The sequence below is a fragment of the Drosophila erecta genome, unplaced genomic scaffold (genome assembly GCF_003286155.1).
Source record: "Drosophila erecta strain 14021-0224.00,06,07 unplaced genomic scaffold, DereRS2 tig00000126-arrow-pilon, whole genome shotgun sequence".
NCBI lineage: Eukaryota > Metazoa > Arthropoda > Insecta > Diptera > Drosophilidae > Drosophila > Drosophila erecta.
Window position 1 is genome coordinate 5,407,941 of NW_020825209.1, and position 20,126 is coordinate 5,428,066.

Below are 20,126 nucleotides of genomic sequence, written 5' to 3' on the forward strand. Positions count from 1 at the left end.
CGGTTAGACAAAGCCAGCTAGAGGCGGTGGGAGCGAGAGGGGTAGAGCCGCACACACCTACTCGCGAATGAGTACGTTAGTTTATCGGTGTTAGTTTTGCGAGTGTCTCATGATATTTCGCAGAATCAGAATCGCGGGAATCGAGAAACTCCCCAAAACACAGATAAACTCTTCCGGTGGACAGTGGGCAAAATAAATGAAAAAAAATAAATAAAAAAAATGTTGGGTTGGTGGGAGGGGTTTGTATGGAGCGAAGCGGAACTAGGAAATGCCTTTTGTTATTGGCACGCGCGACGTGATCTGGAAAACTAACTACTGTGCATAGAAAAAATTGAATGATCTACGTACATACCACATGTGCATATATTCATTTCATAACAGCTGCAATTTCCGAAAGTTATAATCATTAGAATTCTACTGAAATGCACTTACCCCAATTTTCTGCCTCTAATATCAAAGAGGAATCATTCAAATTTAAAAGTTTTTAGCTTTGATGTACATATTTAAATGTACTAGCCTACATTAAATTCCAAGAACTCCCATTACGCACAATACGATCGACTAAGCATCTGAATTTGTTGAATTTCTTGGAATTTTATTCTTTTTTATTGTTTTTTTTACTCTTTACCCTCGATTTGTGTGTGTGTGTGTTTGTTGTGAGAGCTTCAAAAGGACATTCGAACGAAGGGGAAGAGAGAGAGCAGCAGGCGTGAAGGATACGGGCGACAATGTATGTAGCAAGCCAAAGGACGAGGATATGGATTTCCTATGCACTTATCACCGTGCCATTCCGGTCAAATCCCCTCCATTCCATTTCGATCCGATCCGATTCGCGTCGAGGGTTTTACAATTTGGAAGCACTTAGAACTAAATCTCTACAGAATGTGCAATCAATCTTTTACAGTATTTCTTTAATAATTTTATGTATATTTCATGATTTGTGTGTTGGATGCGTGGGTGTGTTCTTTGTGTATATCTTATGCCTAAGCAGGACAATTGAATGTAACGAATTGAAGTTTATTTATTTAAAAACTAAGCGAATACAAATTTTTAAAAAGACACAAAAAAATAAGAGGAGTAAGTTTAAATTTTTTTGGGGGGTAGGGTCCAATATGCGGACGCACCCCAACAGAACGATCATAATGCTCTTTAAGGTATGTTAGTGATGCTTTCTAGAGAGTTTTAGAGGCAGGGTGTTTGGGTGGTGGCATGTATGAGGCGATAATGTTATCCTTGTTTTGTTTAATCTAATTACATAAATTATGCTAGGATAGCCCATGAGCGTTAAGAAAAAAGAACTACATAAATTACTTGGGAGATGGTTGCAATCCCCATTTCTCTTGGTTGCGTTTTTGTTGGTTTTTGTTTTCTATATTCTAGACTCAGTTGACAGCGGCGTGCCACCAAAAATGTGGTTAAAATAATCGTATATGGTAACTGGATGCACTGTTCTTTGGAGTGGTTCTTTATCTCTCTCGTTCTACCGAAATTGTAGTAGCTTTAACTTCCGTTTCCGATATTGGCCTTCAGGTGTTTCTCCGTTTCTTATTCGGGCTTTATCGGTTACTCCGTTCTTTCAGAAGCTCAATCTACTTTTTTTTTGTTTTTATTTTGTATTAGATCAGTGTAAAATTACATAGCGCGCCTACTCCTTTGATGCGATCTTGCTAGCTTTGATCCTGCCGCCCTTCACGTGGTTGTGGGGTTTACGCTCGCACTCATCCATTCTTTAACATCTATCCATCCATTCGTATCCGACGTGTTCTGCTATCGCTTACTGCATAATGCATACTGCTCCTGGTTGATTAGCTAGTCCATGGAACTTCGGCTTATGCCTCTCATAATCTCTTCAGCATGCGCTTCTTCTCCTTGAGCAACTTCTCCTTCTTCTTGTCCTGCAGCTTCTTGTCCAGGCCCGCGTGCTTCTTCGTCGAGGGTCCATCGTCGTCTTTGTCATCGCCATGAGCGCCTGCACCGCATTTGGCAGGCTGAAATGGAAGATCACAAATTATTTGTTAAGCGGATTTTTGATATAGCCTCATCAGCGCTTTAAAAAACTATTCCTGATGCTCATGCAAGGGTCACGACCTCATTTACCTGGGCATGGATCTCTGTCATCATGCGCGCCCTCTGTGAGTAGTCATCGTAGCGTTCCAACAGCATCTTGCCGGCCTCCTCGTTCAGCGCCGATTCGGGATTCGGGACAATCAGCAGGCATTTGATGGTGAGCAGAATGTGCTTGATGCCCAGATCCGGTTTCCAGTCCTTCTTTAGTGTGTTCACGCAGATCTCCCCGTTGGCGGCCACATTCGGATGAAAGATCTTGGTGAGGAAGTATGCCTTGGGTGGCGTCTGCGGGAAGTCCTTATTCAGCGTCAGTTTGACGCGAAAAACTCCAGCGGCGTACGGAGTGCCAGCAGGTCCATCGATCAGAGCCTGAATATCCGTCACATCGCTCTCGTTGATCAGCACCTTAATACCTTCCGGTGGCGTGGTCTCCATCTCCTGCAGCTCCCTCATCACCTGCCTTATCGTCTGCGGCGACAGGTTCTCCACATTCGAGTATTGCTGCAAATGGTGGAAATAATTAGTTTGGAATTGCAATGCTACATCAGCAAAAGTTAATATCCACAAAACTGGATTTGAATGGCACGTTTACATCACAATCGTCAAATATTTCAAAGGTAAATCGCAGTTGGAATTCTTATTGGAACGTAAGATCTTTTAAAATCAATTAACAAATCAACAGATATCATGCAGAATTGCAAGTACAGTACTTATTGGTAAGGATTATGACATACAAACTTAACTGCCAGAATCATATGACTTTACAAACAGGGGTACTTGTTAATAAAACTATACATATGTATGGTGCTCTCAGTACCAGCCATACTTAAGATTTAGAAGCATCTGGCTCGGATTCTTTACAATCATTGGTACAACTTCTTAAGAATGGTTTCGTATAATCTAAGAATGCTAACAATTTGAAGAACATGTTCATCCTACCGAACTCATGATGTCTGAACTTCCTGCCGCTCCTTAGCTTCTATGCGTGCGTGAGTGTGTATGTTTGTGTGTAGATGCGGACCAGCGCTAGTGTGCGTGCGAATTGCTGTCTCAAGGTTTCAGTTTCGTCAGCTTATTCCTGCAGCTGAGCTCTTCGGGCCTCCGAAAGTCCCAATTTCACCGCCTTTTCCCAGCTGGCTTGGAAAAGTGGCCCGAAAATATATGTATATGTGTGTGGCTGGCTTTTCCTTTGCCTACACCTCTTGCTTTTCTTCGCCCCGCCACTTGTCTCTCCTTGTCCGTTGTTTGGGTTTCTGTTTTCGCACGCTCTCTTCTACAGACTTGTACATATATATATTTGATATAGCACTTCTTGAAAACCACGATTTTGGGATAGTCGAGCGACTAGAAATTTTGTCCAGTAGCTTGCTCTTGTTTTAAATCGATTCGCTCGCCTTCGTTGTTGCCGTTTTGTGATTTTTCTCGACTCTCTCGCCACATTAAAACAAATTCAGTTGTCTAATTGCACACTTCACGCTCGACAACAACACACAAAAACAGTTTCATTTTACAGTAACCCTCGTCGCTGGCGATGCGCTACAAGTGGGGCATCTGCGGTCACATGAGACGTTCGATTTGAGCGCTACATTTTTGTGAGTCAGTTGAAAACAGGGTTTCCAAAACGAACCATTTGAATAAGCCTACTACTTATGAACAGCCTTGTGACAGTTAAGCCTCGCGTTACGTAGTTGAACGTAGCCTTGTTGCAAGTGTAGCGCATTTGAATGTCCACCTAGCCTACACAAACAAACTGTCTCTACACTAACGCACCAACAGGGCTGCTCAGACGCTATCGTTATATCGATAGGTGCACAACTTCGGTTTTTGCCCAAGTAAAAGGTATTTTTTCTGGGAATTATTTAAAAACAAGCGAAGAAAATATAAAAAAAGCTAACATTTTATTCTGACTTACACAAACCATCGCTAGCTATCTATAAAACATATGTATTTTGTAATTCTAAACAACTTTGAATACTTTCATTACTATTTAAATGCATTGCCTTTGCATATTTTGTGGTATTTTTGACAACTGAAATGGTATATTTAGGCTTTGCCTTCCCCACGGTCACACTGGAACTAATACCATCCGATAACCGATAATGCATCCCAATATCGAAGTACAATAGTGCCCGATAGGTTCATCCATCCATTTTTTTTATTTAATTAGTTTTAATTTAGATTTCTAACTCTAATTTATTGGCGGCCACCCACTATCGTCGCTCCCCGCCATCGGTACGCTGCACTTTGGTTCGGTTTCGGTTCGCATCGGGCGTATCGGTTCGATTTCGATCCTGAAGATCAGATCAGAATCTGGGGAACTGAACTGAACTGCCGTGTTTTGTGTTGTGTGTGAGGCAAGGTGAGGAAAATTGTGAGTGCACTCTTGATCGGGCGGATCGGAGAAAATGTCGAAGAACAAGATAAACACAACGTCCGGATCGGCGGCCAGTGAAACGAATCTGATCGAGGTGAAATCGAAGGTGAGTCCTAATTTTCGTGCCCCCGGATTCCACGCCCCTTTCTGCGACGCTGAGCTGCTGATTCATGCGCACAGAAATGGGATTAATAGCTTTAATCACAGTTCTGTGGGGAAAGGGATCTTTAGTCTGAGAAACATTGTGGCTACCAAGTTGTGAGCTCCTTATATAGATGATAATCCATTATCTATTAAGCTCGATGAGTACTTGAACTGCCAGGTTTGAGGAGCAACTGGTTACCATCTTCGGAACACCATAAATTGACAATGTACTTGTCGGAGTTGCTGGGTTCTGATAAGGAACGTTGCAACACCCATTTGTGCTTGGGCTATTTGCCTGAAAAGCAATCTGTTGTGCCTTATTCGAAAACTACCCTGTTGCACTCTTTTTCAGTGATTAAATGGTGTTCGACACAGAAAAGGTCTTAAAGATTTAACGGTGTAAGCTTCAGAAATTAGTGCATATAAAATGATTTTAGATAAAGTTCAGTAATAGCTGTAGGACAGTAGATGTACTGCAATTCAGAGCAGTTTCCATTTAATTAGTAAAACGGTTGCATACAATTGAATCAACAGGTGAAGCTCATATAAAAGCTATACGGGTTGCAAAAGATTTGTCCCCTTTACTAAACAAACCCAATCATTTAGTTCGATGCAGAGTTTCGGCGGTGGAGCTTTAAGCGAAATGAGGCGGAGCAGAGCTTCGACAAATTCGCAGCCCTCATTGAGCAGCTGCACAAGTTGACCAACATCCAATTTCTCATACTCTACATCGATCCGCGTGACAACGATCTGTTGCCGATCAACAACGACGACAACTTCGGCCGGGCCCTGAAAACAGCACGTCCACTTCTACGGGTCATTGTACAGCGAAAGGGTGAGAATGCATAAGATACCATAAGACCTACTCAACCACAATCTCTGCTTCCACTTTCCAGATGATCTTAATGAGTACTCTGGCTTTGGAACGATGAAACCGAGGAACCTCATCGGCAGCATACTGATGGGCCATACGCCCGTGAAGACAAAGGCGCCGTCGATATCCATACCGCACGATTTCCGTCAAGTCTCGGCTATTATTGATGTGGATATTGTGCCGGAAACGCATAGAAGAGTGCGGCTTCTGAAGCACGGCAGCGATAAGCCCCTGGGATTCTACATACGGGATGGCACCTCTGTCAGGGTGACGGCCAGTGGGCTGGAGAAGCAACCGGGCATTTTTATATCCCGTTTGGTTCCGGGCGGTCTGGCCGAAAGTACAGGTCTGCTGGCCGTTAACGATGAGGTGATCGAGGTGAATGGCATCGAAGTGGCTGGCAAGACTCTGGATCAAGTCACCGACATGATGGTGGCCAACAGTTCCAATCTAATAATCACCGTGAAGCCGGCCAATCAGCGCACACTGACGTCCACGCATCGCGGATCCTTTTCGAGGAACAGCCAGCTGTCCAGTGGGTCACATCACACTAATAATACAAACACCTCCGACGAGATCGAGCACGACGATCAGGACGATATTGTGGACTTAACGGGCGTCACCCTGGACGAGAGTCCCACGTCTACGTCAGCCGGCAACCACAACCATCAGCCACCATTATCCTCATCTCCCCCGTCGCACCACCAGCAGGCAGCCTCCAATGCGTCCACGATAATGGCCAGCGATGTCAAGGATGGAGTGCTGCATTTGTAGGATTAACCAGCAGATACAACCTCCAGCAGCAGCATGCAGAACTTAAGCAACGGAAAACGTGAATTCATCGCAGAGAAGCGCAGAGGATTTTCAGTTTATCAGACTTAACTTTCCTTAAGATCGAATAAGTTTGTTAAACTCGAGTCAATTATTTAAAGTTATACAAGTTAGGCCAACTTATCACATGTACACTGATCGACTGTATATTGCTCACTTACTTAAGCGACTGTCACAGCTCAACCAATAATGACTTTGAAAATAAGCTTGTAAAATCCATTGTGATTAGCCAGAAAACCTGATTGATTGAGTAAACAATATATCGGCCATATCCCATTCATTTTCTGCTAATCTAGGCCATTTTAATTTAAAGTTCTGCAACATTTCGAGTCCAATTGTGGGTGAGCAATATATAAAACACGATTGTACATACATGTGTAATCATACGACTTTCCTCCATACATTCCACGAATCACTCAAAGTCAAACAAAAAACACCTATTCATTTGCACGTTTTTGAATGCAGTCGCTTGTTTTTATCTTTTTTCCTGGCATATATATGTGTATTTAAATTTGTAAGATTTACGTCTTGTTATTATTCTTGCTTGTTGCATTAGACTAGAGTGAGACAGCTAGATGAGGGAGTGAAATAGAGAGAGGGCATCAAATGCAGAAGGCAGATAAATTCACTTAACTAAACAATTTGAAACAAAATCAAACATAGGAGCACGAATAATTTATAAAAAACATTCCATTTTATGTACTTTGACAAGTCCAAAAAAAGCCCAACAAAGTTATATTTCTTGATTTGCAAACCTTTTTTTTTATGTAGGACGATCATTCTGTGTATATCTGCAATGTATTTTTTAGCTCAGCTTCTTGTTTTTTCGGCATTACTCATTATATCTGTTTATTTTATATGCTTTTTGTAATTTTAACTTTTGTTCTTCGTTAAAGTGTCCAATACTCGTCCAAGTTCTTTGTTGAAACTGTCATCCCTTAGAGTTATGGAGAAAGGAAAGAAAAACGAGGAGAAAAAGTTAACAAATCGTTAAGATACAAACGAAACACCAACAGCGCCTTCGCCCTCAAGAGAGCAATTCGATACTTTTTATATATATACAAGAGAATATATACACTAATACAATCTATGTTATATACGTACCCATGTACACATAATTGAAGTCTGTATACGCTTTAGTCAAATTGAGATAAGGCCACTCACGGCAGATGCGATGCGATCTGCGCGACTTGAAGTTAACAATATTCATATTTATGGGACGGAACAGGCGTAACTAACCACACGAAGTAGCCTAGATAGATAGCAAGATCTAGGATAGACAGCAGCGAATCTGAAACTATATCTAAATACGTATCGCCTAACCACTCCCCTTATACCCATTCCACATATCTCCTTACATTACCGAGCAATCTGAACTTACATCGAACAAAAGTCTCCTGAATACCCGATTTCCAAGCACACGCATATATATATATAAAAGCAAAAGTGTATTCCCCCTAAGCAACTGAAAAGACCGAAAAGCAAATCACGAAAGAAAACCTTATATTTTGATGTATGTATTATTATTTTTTAATAAACCTAAGAGAACTTGTAACCGAGCTGGTGTGTAATGGGTTTTCCTGGGAGGTTGTAGAAAAACAATTAGAAATAAAAAGAAGAGTTTATTGTTGATATCACAACTAATTCAAAGCTTTGTTACAAAAAATATACAAAAATATAAAGTTCAAAATTATATATTGTTCTCGCATTATTTAGTCCTTTGTAAGCAATACTTTTCAATTCAATTTTATTGACTTACTTATTTTACAGAAATCAGTTCAAATATTTTAACCGAACTTTAATCAAACAAGATCCTACATAGATCCTTTTTTAAGACTGCGAACTGCAAACCGGTTTATTCATTAGTTTTTGCCTTTTCGCATTCATTCTTAAAGATTGGAAACCATATAGTTTTTGTTTCATTAGGTATTCGACCACTCTTCTGCTTGCTGAATATGTACATTTGTTCAAGTGTGTATTCGCGAACTTGGGGTTTTAATCGTAGTTGGTTTCTTCTTACAGGGTAGAAATTATAGCATTACATTCAAAACAAAAATGAGTCATCTAAGCAAATAACATTAAAGACAAAAATTATGGATTTCGGAGGCTGAGAATGATTATCAGTCTAATCGCTTCCTGTCGCAACATTTGCGGCATTGTTCTCCAGGCACTGCCAAATGGTCTTGGCCGCTGGCCGATCCTCGCTTAAAGCATTTGTGCACAGATAAAACAGCTCCACGATGCAGTTGTAATCGTCGCTGAGCTGAAAGGCCACTGGCAATGGTGGGCGTGTACCATAAGCGGAATGAAGGTTGTTCAGTGTAATGTCGGAGATGTCGTTCTCCTTGGTGTCATCATCTTCTTCCTCCTCCTCCTCCTCATCATCATCCTCGTCATCGTCGTCGTGACTCATATCGTTGTCTGTATGTTCTTCTATTGCAGAAGGTAACCCGTTTTTCCTTTCATCGCTGGAGAAGTCCAACTTCTTGCGTTGCACCTTCTCCGTGTCGGTGGGTAATTCGTGGGAATTGTCCATATCCTCTCCAAGTGCTGCGTCCAGCTCCAAGGTATGTGGAGGCACCAGAGCAAGGGTTTCGTAGATAACCAGGCCAAAGCTGAAGATGTCTGCTTTGCTGTCAATGACGTCCACTTCGTCCACAACCTCCGGAGCGCACCAGAGGCTAGTTCCTAAAACAATGCGACATTAGTTGTTAATTGGGCTCCTGGTGCAGCATAAAAACTTTAATGCTACATAGATTTATATCATATTGGTTGATATACCGCATAATAGCTCAGTAAACTCACCCACATAGCGCAGTCCGGGATTCTTTTGGAAATTAACCTCGCCCTGCTCATCGAGAGGAATAGAGACTCCAAAATCGCACAGCTTACAGATCTCAAACTCGCCCTTGACCAGGACATTAAAGGACTTGAGGTCGCCGTGCAGGAGACTCGCTTTGTTGTGAAGAAAATCTAGTGCCAGGGCCACGTCCATGATCATCTTATAGGTATTTTTGGCCGGCAACGGCCCGAGATCCTCGTCGTGTCGCTCCTCGAGTATGGAGCCCAGCGAAGTGGTGCACATTTCGAGTGCCAATGTGTTGATGCCCTCGTCATTGGTGACAACGCCTCGGAATCCCACGATATTTGGATGCTTTAGTTTGCTGTGAAGTCACAAGGTGCTGTTAATTGGAACATTCAGTGTAGGACGTTACTATAAATACAATCCTGCGTAGTGTGTACACCAAAGGCGCACTTTAAGTATGCACATCAAGGTAACTCAATGCATTGCAAGCAAAAACTTCATATAATAAGCGCTTTGATTATGAGTATGGAGTTTCCTAGTTGAAGTGCGATGACTTGGGTTCTCTTTGTTAAAATATCTTGCTTGATAATGCTATAATTTTCGTTATTTAATAAGGATTATTTTGTATATTTAAGCGACCAGCTAAACGTTGAGAATTTAAATTGATAAAATAATTTTTGAAGCTGAAACTAAGCAATGATTTGGAGTGGATCACTGAATAGAGCCTAGATCACTGTTTCGATACTATTACAATGGTGTACTTTAGCGAGCATGGACTGTAGTTGCTCAGCTGTAGCTGTGGGCCACCCTGATGAATTGCTGACCCACATATCCGACCACCCAGCACACACGCACATCCAGCATCCACACACACACACCAAGACGCAGGACAATGACGCACACACACACAGGTCGATTGGAGTTTTGGATTTGGATGAACCTACCGCAGGATATCGGCCTCGTGGACAATCCGCTCGTTGAAGAGCGTGTCCTTCTTGACCCGCATGTTCTGCGTGATCCGCTTGACGGCCCATGGCGAACGGATTTCGCCGAGACGGGGCGAGCGGTCCAAGCGATATACCCGGATCCCAGTGCCGTGGCCCAGGGTCTTCAGCATCGGCGAGGGCGGTACGTTGATGGGCGTGCTGCTGTTCTGGATATTCTCCATGTGCAAATTTCTCAGCTTGCGGCCTGGCGTGTCCATCGCATCAATGGCTAAATTCAATCAAACCGAAATTAAAGCGACGCGCACAAAACACCGTTTAAACTGTAAATGGAATGCAACAGTGTTGGTGTTGTGTTTGGTCCTAGGCGGCAGTGTGACCGTAGCACCTCTTTGGCAGCAAGTAAACGCGAAATGGCTGCTAAGCAGAAAGTTTTTCTTACTGCCTTGTTGTGCACACAATTACTTTTAAATTATAGCTCATAAACTTTTGTCTGAAGTAGATGAGAAACGAAGCTGCTGTTCTTGGGTGCCAAGTGACTGGTCACACTTATTCGTGGAGCGGCTTGCAGTACTAAATGCTTAGCCGTTGGCATTCAAATTGCTTTTACAAAATTCAGTTTAACTACGAATTAACAGAAAGAGAAAAAAGTTAAATGAAGTTGGCAATAAACTTAACTGGTGTACATAATATAAAGCAAAAACTAAACGTATTTAATATATATAAGTTTAGCAACACTATTTCGCATATTGCCGTTAGGATTTAAATTAAATGTAACTTCAAAAATGTTAGCTAAGACACGAACCGAAGCAGGTGCGTCATCCCCAGACGGCAACCGACTTCGAAATACCGCATTTCGTTGGTATTTTCATACCAACAATTGGCGCGAAAGCCGTGCCAAAGCAGAAATAATAAAAGAAGAGGCGCGCAGAGAGGCAGTCTGTGGAGAAACACCAGTGGAATCGCACACAAGTGCTGCGATTCGAAAGCGGACGTGCGTGAAAATCCAGGCCGCGGGTTTTCAAAATTTTTTGTTTTATTTTTTCGAGTGCGGTGTGGGAGGGTGTCACCTCCAAAACGACAAAGCGGCAGCAACAACAACACCGTTAATATTCTGGAACGGGCACACACACACACAAACATCCAAAACCGAAACATGCTTGGCGGAGTCGTGATTTAAAAATAATAATACACAACACCAGAATAAAATATACGCAAACACACACACACGCGCATGCAGGTGCAAAATAAAGTTTCGTTACTGGTTTCTGGTGATAACAACAAAAAAAAACATGAATAACTAAAGAAGAAACCAAAAATCAAAAAGAGGAACCGCAAAAATGCCACTCAGCTGTTACGGCGAAAAAACAGCGAAAAACACCAAAAACATCGAAAATCAGGTGAAGAGCGAGAAGAAAGATGGAGATTAAAACAAAGAGCGGAATTGGAAACGAAATCGTTAAAAATCAAATAATAACAATAACAACAACAGCAGCAACAACAAAGGCGGCAACCTGCTCTTGAAATCGCCACAAATCTTGCTTTAATCTTTTGTTTTACAATAACCCTCAAAATCGCCATAAGGCACAAGTGCAATAAAAACCATAACAACAACAGCAGCAAGAACAAACAAAATCAATATTCAAATTAAGCAGCAGCAAAACCAACAACACCAACAACAACAACTCAACGAGTCGAGTCGATAAGCTAAACGATAAGTGAGAGAACCAAAAAGGGGAGAAGAGAGAAAGAGCGAGCGCAAAGCGAGAGATAGAGAGCACACAGCATCCACCCAAACCAAATTCACAAAATTACCACCCCCACAAAATGGGACGTCGAACTTATTTAAGCCGGTCCTCAGCGATTTCCTACCCCAGCAGAATCGAAGGATGGCTGGATGTCTGCGGTGAGTGGTTGTTACTACATATAACATCATAGACTGCAATTATTATAATAAATGCGCCTATTAAACTGCTGTTGGTTAGACCAGAAAGTTAGTTAACGTGTACTGCCATCTGATTCCTTCTTCCGAGCCTAATATTTTCACAAAAGTAATTGTTAGAAACTAAAACTGAATGATTTCTTTATTTCTTTTCTTGGCAAGTATAGCAAAATAAGCATAACTATCCCCTCGATATTGTATTTTAAACTGAAAACTAAAAGTACTCAAAGAGTTAATGGAAGCCAGGAGATAAGGGAAAACATCTGCAGACAAATAATGGTACCCAAGAGTACCGTCGAAAAAGCGAATGTATTTTCTAATCGCAACTCAAAGTAAGCAAATGGCTGTAATCTAATTTACTATTAGGTACCATTAGATACAAATTATTAGATACAATCTTTATGTGTACTGCTAATGAAAGCGTGCTTAGATAAATGTTTGATAAAGAGCTACAAAGTCTAGTAGAAATATATGTTATAGCCATTATTAAGAAAGCAATTAATTAAGCATAGCGCATTTTCAATGGCTAACTATTGTTTTTGGAGTACGGAAAACTCGAAAATCAAACCCAGTGACCAACTCGAATTGTTTTTCACTTGGCAATACATTTAACACCTGTTTAAAAGCGCATAAAAATGGTGAGCAAGTGCCCATAAGTTGGCTTTTTAATGTGACACTACACTTATGGGCGGTTCATCCGTGAACTTTGCGGGCAGAAATGTGGATGGAGAGGTTCCCCTCCCGGCGGATGCGGATGTGGAAGCGGTTGCGGATGCGGATGTGGGATGGTGATCTGTGTTGTTTGATGTGGGCTGTGGGATGAGCTCCCTCGAGTTAAGTGTCTTCGTGTCACCTGTGCAAATTCCTTGGCCTGGGAAAAAATACCTTTCCACATTTTTCGGGCAGGTTCATGTTTGTCGACGAGCGTTTTTCTCCGTTATCTCCCATTTTACCTGTCGCAGGTTGTCGCTGCCTTGCTTGTTGTTGTTTCAGTGAGGGGTTGCTCGTACTTCCCTCGGAAAAAGGTGAAAACACACACACACACACACACCCATCGCACATCGCACACTGCAAATACCCAGGCAAATAGACAACAAAGCCCCTGCGCAGGGTTTCTCCTCTCATCGAATGTTCAGGCGACCAAAGTGGCGAAGGTGAAGTGGATATCTTTGGACGGAACGCAAAGATCGTTTGAAATATATGTATGCACACTACTTTCTGAGAGCTAAATGTGCATTTGGAATACCGTACAGCTTGCGCCAATCTTTTAGCACACCTACTTAGTGATATTCAAAATAAAGACCTAAGTTGTGTTAATAAATTATCCTTTACTTAGGCACTTTAAAATATTGTCATACACTAATATATTCGACTTCTAATATGATATCCAAACACTTATTTTGAAAAATAAGGCACATATTTTCTGAACTGAACAATTGCAGTCAATAATACCTAATAAAATGGCTTCCATTCATAAGTGGAGTATTTATGCTGGCTAACAAAATCAGCTATGTTACGAAAACGATCCACTAGATGGCGTTACATAATACCCTTTTAATTGGTACAAGGGTTTTCGCTGGGTAAATAGTAGATGTTTTTGTCGCCTGTGGCCGATATGCTCAGGTGTATTTGGATCCAGGGCATGGGGCATTGAGGGAACACGCACAGCAGAAATTGGTAATAGCAGACAGCCACACACACACTCAAACGATCGCGATAAGTGGCAGCAAACAGTAAAAAAGGCTACCTTCGCCTTGAAGGCAACTTCTCTTATTGCCGTTTTCGGATTTCGTTGGTTTGCCTCATTTGCTTTATTTTTCCATTTCATTTTTTTTGTTACCTTTCTGTTACGGTTATTTGCCCGCAGCGGAAGGAAGGTGTGTTTATTTCCAGGTGAACAAGAGTGTGCGTTCGTGTTGGTGTGTGTGTGTCCGTGCGTGTTGGTGTGTCAAGGTCATTGATGGCATTCTATGGTAACCTTTTGCCTCGCCATTTGGCTTCGTCTTTGTCCATGTCTCTTGGACTTTTGTTGTTTTCTTGCAATCGGTTTTGAAGCCCACCTACAAAACTCGGCTAACAAACAAGCGCTCAGGCACCGAAACACATGCACATAGAGAAAAAACGCACGAAATCTGTAAACCAGATCATTAATCATCTGCGTCTTTTCGGCTCAATTACAATCATTGGTGTGTTGGAAATATCTATTAGCTATCTTAAAAGTTATTATATCCTTTTCTTTAGTACCGAGATAGATTTCAACTTAAGATATTTACACTGTTACGGTTTAAAGTTTGATGTCTACTTTTAAAGCTTATCACTTATAAAACAAATAACAATGTAACTAACTTTGATCTTGCATATTATGACGAATAAGAAGTTAGATTTTCTGTCAGTGCTTTCGAGCTCAGAACAAATCGCAGAGGTTCGATCCATTTGGTTGTTCCTGTTAGTTTTTTTTTCTTTTTGCTAGAGTTGTTCTCTCGTGTTGGCCGCTGGCTTGACATCATTTCTGTCATGTTTCGTGTTGTAGCTGCCTTTTTATTTGGTCGCTTGTTAGATGGCACAGTCAACAATGGCTACAGTGTACGCAAGAATCTCCAAAACAAATATGATAAACGCATTTGTAGTTTTACGGCCAATATCCACGTTAAATAGTTGAACATCAATGTAAGTAACTAAATGTAACTAATAAATCTGCCTGACAAGGAATTACTTACTAACTTTATGAAGATTTAGCCCGTGTGTCCGCCTGTCAGACTTTATTCAATCGCGAGTGTCCACTGTACCCTGTTAACCCCTCGTGGCTTTCGCTTTGCATGTCACTTGGCCATGTGTAAGCTCTTCTTCTTGGCCGGTTCGGTGTGGTTCGACTTGGTTCTTTGGGCTTTGGCGTTTAGAAATTGGTTATGAGGCCGCTTGCGAACAAAACCAACAGCAGGCAGGCAGGCAGGGAGGCAGGCCCATGCCAAAAGCGTTAAAAGGAAGACGGCGAGAAGAGGAGAAATCGACTGGGCCAAAAGGCAGACTGAAAAGCAATGATTGAAGAGTGAAGACTGCGACTGCGACTGGAGGAGGAGTGGCCATTGGCCACGACAAGCCGATGGAGAAGAACGATAAATGTTGGAGCGACACACAAGTGTCGAGGTGATGGCGTCATTAACTTGGCCGAAAGCTTTTGTCGCTGACACACTTTTTGGCATTGCACTCATTGTTGTTGTCTTTGTTGGCCAATTCGATTTTTATGGGTTAAAGCGACGCCACCACCTGCTAACTATCAAATTGCTGGTTTCAAATACAAATGTAGCTCACAGTTTCTAGCATTTAAACGCCAGCGATTAGCCAAACTCTCTAAGCTGAAATGATGAGTGGCTTCAAGCTATGCTCGTAGTAAAGCTAATATCAAATAAATGAATAGATGATTAAGACCTAATGAAAAATAATGTGTAGACATAGCGAACATAAAATAATTTGTGGAGATAAATTTACGTTTGTACACTTTTAACGAGCAATTAGCTAAATTCATGCCTACTGATTAGACATAAGAATGAATAGTTGAAGAAAATATAATATTTAAATGAGTCAATTTGCCAAACTCTTTAAGATAAACACTCCAAGATACATTAATAGAATATCGAATGGAAGAGAAGACTTTGAAATAGAAATTGGCACTTCCAATTAGTTAATGGAAAATCTGTATGGTTCAAGTTCAATGATCCCCGGTCAGCGGCTAACTTTCGTTTGAGGAAAACCTTTCCAATTGCAATCCATCCATAATCTGGCTGGGATCTGCCGCCTGGCTAGCCTGACCCACTGCATCTGCTAGAAAGTGAAACATGGTCGAAACGACATGATGGGGCTGGGATTACCTGTCGCCCAGGTGAGCGAAAGAGAGCGAGGCAGGAAGAAGGAGCGAGACGGCCTGCTGTCGGATGGAGGGGAACCTACTGTAATTTTCTATTTTCAAGTATCGAATGCGTTGCGCTGTCGCCGCTGCAAATGTTGCCCAACAACTTTCTATGAAAAAATTCACTTTTTCCTCTATGAGCAGCAACAACAACAACAGCAACACCATCACACCACCTGCGTCTCCCAGTCTACGAAGTTACCAAGTGTTTTTGGGGATCCAAAGCCGGCTTTTTTTTGTGGCGCTTTTAGCAAATCGAACTCGAACAAATTAACACATTGTGCCCGTCGCTAAAACAAAAGGGAAACTTTAGTGAAAGAAAACCCGTTTCGAATCGTTCCTATATAGGTGTGTTTATCTACAAACATATATATAGTTATCAAGATAAAGTGATGATTGTCCAGATGGGACTCGTCGAATGTTGGATTCCCAGCGCATTGAATCATATTTGGGCTTGGGCTGCCAGAACACTTGTTTACTTCCCCCATCAGCCCATCCAAACGGATCAAATCAAAATAAGTCTGAGCGGAATGTAAACACATTTTCACCGGGCCTGCGTATGCAAAAGCCAAACAAAAGCCAAATGAAAACAATTCACACCCGAGGAATTCGACTAACAATCCGCAAGTGTCGCCTTTTGGGTGCTACGATTTTTATTTAGATCCTATAGTGTTTCACTTCGGTGCAATCCGTCGCAACGCGCCAGCAATACAGGTATTTATTTTTCTTTCTCGGAACCAAGGTGTCGATTTACCGAAATCGCAATCTGATGCCCAGAAGATCGAAGCATTTCGCTGAGCTAAGATATAATGGCTCTTATAAATCAAACATCAAACGATGGCAGTTTATAAGAATTTCTTTAATCATCAGATATGATATAAAGCTTTGGGGAAATGCCTAAACATATCTTTAGATATAACTCAGCTAGCCTAGGAGAAATTCTTATAAATATCTCAGTTAAGATACTAAAATCGGAACTTCCACTAAATACAGCGCATCGAAAGAGCCCGAAAAATGGGATTGTGTGTGTATAATATGGGCACAAAAATGCAACCAAACATCGACGTGATTCCCTTTGTCATATCACCAAAAAAATATATACATATATATATATAAAACATCACCACAACAATGTGGGAGAGAAGTTGGGCTGGGCAGTCGAAAGACTGGGAAAAAGTCGAAGGAAAAAAGTCTATAAATGAATTGACAAATCAAATGCAAGCAGGTCGCTGCTATTACATGATGCGAAATTCAAGTTATGCTATAATTCTGCATTGTTTGGCTTTCGGAGGGGGATTGGGGCTCTAAAAAGTGGAACAGCCCCATTTGGTTTTGTTAGATTTCAGTCTCCGGCCTTTTCTGCCTCTGGTTTTATTTATTTTTTTCTCTTTTTACCCGGTTGTTTGTGTTTGATTTTTCGAACGTTTCGCATATTTCCCATAAACCTAATTAAATGCGTTTGTTAGTTCGTTTACGCAACGCATACGATTTGCGTCGGGATTGCGTGCCACCTATGTACATATATACATATATACACATACATATATACCTATATATGTACATACTATATGTGTACAGATGTCTGGGCACATAACGCGGATATGCGCATAGAGACTTATGTAGATATATATGCATCTGGGTCGGGCGGGGGTCACCGCCCAAAATGCAACATGTTGTTTTGGGGGCGGGGCGGGCGGTGTGCGCAGGAGTTGGGGATGAAGATGATTTGGGACAGCTGCAGCATGCGGAAGCTATTGCCTAAACGGTACACTCGGAAAAAATATGTATATAAACACATATATGTACATATATAATAAACACACTAGCATTTGCTGCCGATTTTATAAGCAGCCTACATGTTCACTCGAACTGAAAATCATTTTTCAAGCGAAATTATCATTTTTTTAAGAATATTGCTTATATACTATATTGTTGTTGGCTTTACAAACAAATTGTTTATCGCTTTGTGTGCCAAAACTCTTGACTTCGAAAAATATCACAAACAAAAAATGTTCACAACAATTGCAAAATAAATATACACTTTTACTCCGCGTGTATTACAAATAATTTAAGAAGCAAAGGCGTGCTGCCACGCCCCCATTTGCTTGAACAAAACACCAACCGCATGAAAACAGATTTTCTTCTTGTGGTTTAGCTGGCGACAATGGACAAGGGGTTTCCTTTGACTCGACTTTCCCTCACTCAACACTCCACCCCTCGCCCCACCGATTTTCCCCCTCAAGAACACCCACCTCTCCCCCCGGCGAACACCCACACACACACAAGCGCACAGATGACGCACAGAGCATAAATTATTTTAAATTAGTTTTAATTGGCAATGTCTTTTCGTTGCGCCTTAACATTTAATAATTCAATTTGGTGCGATGCGTTTTTCCCTCGCCTTTAGCTGAAAAAAACCGCAAAAATATAGTGAATCAATCCGCATTCCGATTAAAAAAAAAATGAAATGAAAAACTCAACAAGAATATAGTGGCTATTGTACTACACAAGACTAGCGATGATGTCACTAATTATGCGCGGTGATAGCTAATGAAAGGAAAACAGCTCGAAGATGTGAGAAATTGTCGGCATGGTAATGAGATAATTTCAATTAGCGTACCATTCTTATTGGGAACTATTACAGTGCGTATCGTTGCGGCATATCGATCGCAGCTTAATTGGAAAATTAAACTATTCGTTCGTTAAACTAGTTCATTAATGGCTTTTGGTTCAATGCGGCTTATTTGATTATTTAGTTGCTCGATGCCAAATTACTATGGGTGGTTTACTCAAGAATAATTATGTTGACTCACTTCATTTCATTAGATAAATATTTTGACTCACTTACATTTTGTACATTTTGTAAATTTAGCTAGCTCCTTTCAATACAACTAAAGAATCATTTCTATGAATAATTAAAAGTGATTAAGATTTTGTTCTTTTTGGTTCTTTTGTGTTGATATTAATAATTGTTCTATATTAGTAATTAGGCACAAATGTCTTACTTTTGACTTGGGTTCTAAATTTGCTGCCGAAGTATTAAATTATGATTTACATTTTTACGTTTAAATTGTTGATTGAAATATAAATTGAATACACTTAAATTACAAATTAATTACAAATACAATTACAAGCAAATTATCTCCAAATTGCGATGCGAAATTATTTTGATTGTTATTTTAATTTATTGTGAACGGTTTCCCATGGATACAACTGATATTACTCTGAAAAATATTTTCATAATTATATGGAATTTAAACGCACTGAAACATTTATGGCGAGATGAGGTTTACGTGGAACTGAATCTGCCAGTTGTATCTTATCTTCGAGCTCCCTGACGGTCATATGGGCACATACATATGCACATATATATATATATAAAAGCGAATGCCACTGGGAAATGCACTGCGAACCGAAGATAATTCACAGATTGTTCGAATTATTCAAGAAAGAAGACCAGAAGAAAAGGTATTGTACGGGGAAAATGTATGCGCAGTACATTTGTATTACTTTTCTTTTGCGATATTAGCCATTGTCATTGTCTAGGCAATTTGATTAAGTTCCAAGCTCCTTTTTTCTGCCGTGTAGAATTATTGAAGGATAACAGAATTGATGCGGTGGGGGGAAAACCAAAAACACTTGTTTTTCCACGTTTTCCACGCTCAGATGCCAGCTGATGGCCAAGGTTTGTGTGCGTTAGTCCGTTGACTAACCGCGAATCCCCCGCCGACCCCTCAACCGCCCTTCTAAGCCCCACTTTCAACCCCATCCCCCCTTTTTTTTTACCCCTCGTCGCCACCTGTTGCCGTGTGCAGAAAAGAAAAACCGCTGACACAGTACATTGAACTCGAGAACTCAAAAAGCGAGAAATTCTTATGCAAAAACCACCAACAACAACAACAAAAAATATTGTGAAAAAATGAGAAAATTTATAATAAAGAAACGAGCGGCCAACGAACGTTAAAAAAATAGAAAAAAAAAATTAACGCCAACTTGCTGAGCAACGACTTCAATTTCGCGCCCTCTCTCTTACTCCGCATAGTGCCGTCTCTTTTTGGGGCTTCGACGTCATCGCTCCGCTCCACTCTGCAGTTGTTGTTGCTGTAGTCTTCACAATTACTTACAATATTTATGTTAAATGGGCAGACGGCGCCGGACTTGAAAAATACGCTCACTCGTACTTACATATGTACGTATGTATGTACATACTGGATGTGAAATGTTAACGAAGTCAGACTAT

At 41.0% G+C, this 20,126-nt stretch overlaps 4 protein-coding genes across 6 annotated transcripts in view; 2 read left to right on the plus strand and 2 right to left on the minus strand.

Annotated features, from left to right (window-relative positions):
• Positions 1 to 1,358: 1,358 nt before the first annotated feature.
• On the minus strand, positions 1,359 to 3,843 carry LOC6549769 (ubiquitin-conjugating enzyme E2 S). The gene is made up of 3 exons (XM_001977553.3): positions 3,007 to 3,843; positions 2,098 to 2,568; positions 1,359 to 1,988 (listed from the first exon to the last, which is right to left on the minus strand). The coding sequence occupies exons 1-3, from the start codon at positions 3,013 to 3,015 to the stop codon at positions 1,839 to 1,841; spliced, it is 630 nt and encodes a 209-aa protein (XP_001977589.1). The 5' UTR covers positions 3,016 to 3,843; the 3' UTR covers positions 1,359 to 1,838.
• A 289-nt stretch (positions 3,844 to 4,132) lies between these two features.
• LOC6549770 (partitioning defective protein 6) lies at positions 4,133 to 7,849 on the plus strand. The gene is made up of 3 exons (XM_001977554.3): positions 4,133 to 4,547; positions 5,192 to 5,420; positions 5,482 to 7,849. The coding sequence occupies exons 1-3, from the start codon at positions 4,473 to 4,475 to the stop codon at positions 6,231 to 6,233; spliced, it is 1,056 nt and encodes a 351-aa protein (XP_001977590.1). The 5' UTR covers positions 4,133 to 4,472; the 3' UTR covers positions 6,234 to 7,849.
• A 120-nt stretch (positions 7,850 to 7,969) lies between these two features.
• On the minus strand, positions 7,970 to 10,583 carry LOC6549771 (lymphokine-activated killer T-cell-originated protein kinase). The gene is made up of 3 exons (XM_001977555.3): positions 10,041 to 10,583; positions 9,096 to 9,454; positions 7,970 to 8,978 (listed from the first exon to the last, which is right to left on the minus strand). The coding sequence occupies exons 1-3, from the start codon at positions 10,298 to 10,300 to the stop codon at positions 8,416 to 8,418; spliced, it is 1,182 nt and encodes a 393-aa protein (XP_001977591.1). The 5' UTR covers positions 10,301 to 10,583; the 3' UTR covers positions 7,970 to 8,415.
• A 314-nt stretch (positions 10,584 to 10,897) lies between these two features.
• The window catches only part of LOC6549772 (probable Ras GTPase-activating protein), a 41,722-nt gene continuing 32,493 nt past the window's right edge, over positions 10,898 to 20,126 (plus strand). For all 3 annotated transcript variants that reach the window (XM_026982428.1, XM_026982429.1, XM_001977556.3), the window contains exon 1: positions 10,898 to 11,946. In XM_026982428.1, coding sequence (XP_026838229.1) covers positions 11,868 to 11,946 — 79 coding nt within the window. In that variant the 5' untranslated portion in view covers positions 10,898 to 11,867. The remainder of the gene's footprint in view (positions 11,947 to 20,126) is intronic.